This window comes from Camelina sativa, chromosome 5 (genome assembly GCF_000633955.1).
Source record: "Camelina sativa cultivar DH55 chromosome 5, Cs, whole genome shotgun sequence".
Lineage (NCBI taxonomy): Eukaryota > Viridiplantae > Streptophyta > Magnoliopsida > Brassicales > Brassicaceae > Camelina > Camelina sativa.
The window spans coordinates 11075274-11080394 of NC_025689.1; the positions used below are offsets into that span (position 1 = coordinate 11075274).

Genomic DNA, 5121 nt, shown 5'->3' on the forward strand with positions numbered 1-5121 from the left:
TAGCAAGCTGGTCAAGGAATTAACATGGAATCAAACATCCTTAAATTGGCAAGATCCTCGAACTCTAGCATGTGATGCAGAGGTTCAAAAGATTATACATTTACAGCAGCTAGCTAATCAATTGCCAGATTCCTTTGCTGACCCAAAGAGAGTAACAAAATCGTACATACCAGCTTGCAATGCACCAGTACGAATTGATGTTCAGAAGGAACACAATATTCAAGTTGCTACAGAGTCTAAAACCCGTTTGAAATGAGGTAGACCATTAGGTTCCAAAGATAAAAATCCTCGAAAGTCTAAGGGTGTAAAACAGACCGAGGTTCAGGGAATTACCGAGAGTACAAACATGGCCGCGACAAATGATAAGGAGCCGGATGGGGTTCAGGACGCTGAACCTCTAGGTCCTGAGAATATTGATAATAATGAGATTTCAATAAATTATATCATGTCTGGAATTACATGGAACAGAAAAGATGTCGACATTGATGATATATTCGCATACAAGGTAGCACTTGAGATAAATGAGGATCTAGAACCCACATCCATATTAGAGTGCACTCAAAGCAAAGATTGGCTTAAATGGAAAGAAGCTATTGATGTGGAGTTAAACTCTTTGAAGAAGAGAAGTGTGTTTGGTCCGATCTTAAGGACAACACCTGAAATTAAACCAGTTGGACATAAGTGGGTCTTTGTAAGAAAGAGAAATGAGAAGAATGAAATCGTGAGATATAAAGCACGGCTTGTAGCACAAGGATTCTCTCAAAGACCAGGAATAGATTATGAGGAGACATACTCCCCTGTGATGGATGCAACGACTTTTAGATATCTAATAAGTCTGGCTGTAAGAGAAAAACTGGATTTGCGGTTAATGGATGTTGTAACTGCATACTTATATGGTCCACTGGATAATGAAATCTATATGAGATTACCAGAGGGAATAGAACTCAAAGAAAAGAGTGGTTCTCGAGAACAGTACTGCATAAGGCTAGACAAATCGCTTTATGGACTGAAACAGAGTGGTCGAATGTGGTATAATAGACTTAGCGAATTTTTGGCAAAGAAAGGCTATAGGAATGACCCCATCAGTCCATGTATATTTATTAAGAAGTTTGCAAACAAAGGATTTGTGATAATAGCAGTCTATGTGGATGATTTGAACATCCTTGGAACCTCTGGGAAAATTGCCCAAACTGTAGAATATCTCAAGAGAGAATTTGAGATGAAAGACCTAGGCAAGACAAAATTTTGTTTGGGATTGCAGCTTGAGTACAGAAACAATGGTATCCTTGTGCATCAAAAGGCATATACAGAAAAGGTACTCAAGAGGTTTAATATGGAGCAGGCTCACCCATTGACTAGCCCCATGGTTGTGAGAAGCACAGAAGTGAATAAAGATCCATTTGCTCCTAAGAAGGCCGATGAAGAAGTTCTCGGACCTGAAATGCCTTACCTCAGTGCTATAGGAGCGTTAATGTTCTTGGCTAGCCACACTAGACCAGACATAAGCTTTGCCGTGAACCTCCTAGCAAGATATAGTTCTTGTCCGACCATAAGGCACTGGAATGGTATAAAACATGTTCTGCGATACCTACAGGGTACGACAGACTTTGGTCTATATTACACTAACTATAACAAAGATGGTTTAGTTGGTTTTGCTGATGCAGGTTATCTATCTGATCCACACAATGGGAAATCACAAACAGGCTATGTGTTTACACACGGTGGTACAGCAATCTCTTGGCGTTCTATGAAGTAAACACTTGTAGCCACATCATCAAATCACGCAGAGATACTAGCAATGCATGAAGCCAGCCGTGAATGTGTTTGGTTGCGGTCCATGACTCAGCATATTCGGACAGACAGTGGATTGGAAGACAACAAAGAAGCAACCGTAATTTATGAAGATAACACAGCATGCATCGCACAGCTCAAGGAAGGTTACATCAAGGGAGATCGGACGAAGCACATATTACCAAAGTTCTTCCATACACATGAACTACAAAAGGCAGGAGAAGTTCTTATAGTGCAAGTTCAGTCAAGTGACAACTCAGCCGATCTCTTCACCAAATCACTACCGACAACAACGTTCAAGAAGCTCGCGCACCAGATTGGGATGCGGAGACTTAGGGACTTGGAGTGATGTTTGGAACAGGGAGAGCAATGTGTGCTGTACTCTTTTTTCTTCACCAAGGTTTTGTCCCAATGGGTTTTCCTGGTAAGGTTTTAATGAGGCAGCATCCCCCAAGCACATTGCGTTGATCCCATCCAACATAGGCACGGTCATTTCGTCCAAGGGGGAATGTTGTGAAACACTTAGTGGACTCACTAGACCGGCCCGTATATTATCCATGGAGTCTCGGTCCATCGGCTATACTCAGTCCGCACACCTTCGGCCCATTAGCCGAAGCCTTACTCGGCCATTACTTCCTTATGTCGGTTTAAACTAAAGATTTGTACTCTACTATATATATGCATGTAACCTTGGGAATAATCAATAAGAATAACAAGAGCTTTATCCCTAAACTCTATATTCATAACATTAAAGATCTTTTAACAGACGAGACAAATAAAACAACATTAGCTGTAATTAAACATGAGTTCTTTTTATAACAAAAGATGATGCCTTGTATGATAAAAATCATTTTGGTAGCATTTAGTGTTATGTTATATGTAGATTTACTAAAAGAGTCATCTGTCTAGGTTATCTAATTATCTAATATAGGCAAATATGTAAGAGCATCTCTGTTGTGGTCTCTAACTAAAAAAAAGTAAGAGAGAGAATGAGAGAGTTGTTCTCACACTTGTTACATGATTCTTGGTTTAATTTTAAACAAATTTAAAATTTATTATATAACTAAATTTGTTAAACAATATTATTATTTTTGGGTGATATATTTTTCATATAAGTTCTAAGATTTTAACATATTGAAGTCAAAACTTTCACATGTGCTATACAGTGCATGATTGAACACGATTTCCAGGATGTAGGTTTTTATACAAACTGTTCAGATTTGGTGAAAATGATGTTTTCTCCTCTCGACTGACGATTGGTCAGTGTTCTCTACATACCTCGAAACAATCAAGATTAACAAATAGCAGTTTTCTTCTTTCTCTTTATTTTTTATTTCTAAAAATGCAAATGTAAATGTGAATTCTTTAGCACGCCAAACGTGTACATCTCCGCATCATGTCTTATGTGTCTTATGTGTAAACAACTTCTCAGCCAATTGGCTCATTTGAGCTAATAAATTGTTTTCAAAAAAAAAGAAATAATAAGAAGTTTTAAGATTGTCACTGATCGACATAAGTTTCTAACTGATTCTTAATTTGTTTTATGTAAATATATTGAAAGCCAAAAGTATAAAAGTTTCAGGGATGTTTTACAAAATACAGCCTTGCTTTAATAACAAACTCGCAATACAGCCTCGTTATTATCTTTTGTTGAGCATTAATTATCTAAGCTGAGACTATAAAATTGATACAATTCACAATATTGCATAATACCCAAAATTTTTTTTCAAATTCATATCCATTTGAGAAGTCTCATAGTAACTTTCTAAAACCTCACAATAACCCTACTTGCAAAAATAATCGTTTGCATTTTGAAGTGCTAATTTCATTCGATATATTTCTCTATCTTTGTAATGCTCAAACGCAAATTAAAAGACAGGGGAATATTGATTATTAGCCAATTGCTGTTACATAAAAGGTAACTCATTGGAGACACAAGAAACATACAGAGAAAAAGCTTGATGGATCAAGGTAAGGTGGTACAAGAATACGAAAACCTTGATACAACAAAATTGTACGTAAGGTTTACAGAAAAAAAAAGACAGAGAAGTGAAAAACATAGAAATAACGATATTTATATGGTTCATTCACATTTATTAGTGCTTGGGTCTTCGATAAAGTTTTTATATAGGTAATGACCATTCAATGGTGTTGCGGATTCGGACCTCCTGGTGAAACCCTGTCAGAACTAACTAAAAAACGCCTCTGATTATGACCTTTGAACTTAGAGAGATCAAACCCGAGTTCTCGTAGTAGAACCTGACTGTCCATATTGCTCATGGATGAGGCACGATATGCACGGAGGATTCGAGCTTGAGAACTTAAGATTAGTGATGAAAATATGACTAGGATTATGATTAGAGATTGCTTAAGGATCAAATTCGCCATATAGAAGGTGACTGAGAGGAAGAAATGTGAGTTGTGGGGGCTTGTCAGAGATTGTGAGAGAGGGATGCAACTGAGATGATGCTGAAAGAGTATGATGGCTTTGTATGCGTTGCGAGTTTCTATTATTTATAGAAAATGAGAAACACCAACATAAGTTGAGTAGGTTTTGAATCGAGAGTAGTTTGGGTCAGTGGAGAGAAACATGATGGGATCCACAGCAAACAAAAGCTAAATACGATTCATATTTTAGTATTATTATAGAATTTAATGCACGGACACAGAGGCGTTAGTCGTGGTATATATGGGTTATTCAATTGATATAGTGCTCGGAGTTCTCAGGTGGGAAATCTATAATTCAGGGACCAGTAAGAATTGACTTTACATGCATATAGTTGATTAAGAATTTAAAAGGTTTGACATAACGTTCATTAGGATAATATAAAATTTACAACTAATCTAGATTCTTATGCTAAACTACTACAAGGTATATATATTTTAGTTTGAATTTGCTTTTGTTATTTGTTATGGATTTATCCTACCGGTATTCACAACCGTCGAATATATCATCGTAGGTACCAGGAATCTTTTGTATATAACAAAAGAAACGGTGTCTTGTATGATAAACATTGTATTAGTATCATTGTGATAATGCTTTCGTAATAGAGCTAGTACATACACCCGTAAGAATTTTCTACATATAATTATGACGAATTGTAACCAATAAGCCTATCAACTAACTGTTTCACCACAAACAACTTAGGAGAATGCATGTGTTCGAGATAAAAGTATAGTTAAGTGTGGTCTACATCTTGAAATAATAGAGGAGGACAACCTCAAAATAGTCAGTCTCGGGTAAAAGTGTTATCCTATGGGGACAAGTAAGAAAGAGTGGTCCATTGTTGTTTCTGATCCGTCCAGTCAACTTTTTTTTTTTTTTTTTTT

General features: G+C 36.7%; 1 protein-coding gene across 1 annotated transcript; it reads right to left on the minus strand.

Annotated features, from left to right (window-relative positions):
* On the minus strand, positions 3660 to 4261 carry LOC104786518 (CLAVATA3/ESR (CLE)-related protein 5). Its single transcript, XM_010511943.1, has one exon. It carries the CDS (start codon positions 4177 to 4179, stop codon positions 3934 to 3936), a length of 246 nt encoding a protein of 81 aa, XP_010510245.1. The 5' UTR covers positions 4180 to 4261; the 3' UTR covers positions 3660 to 3933.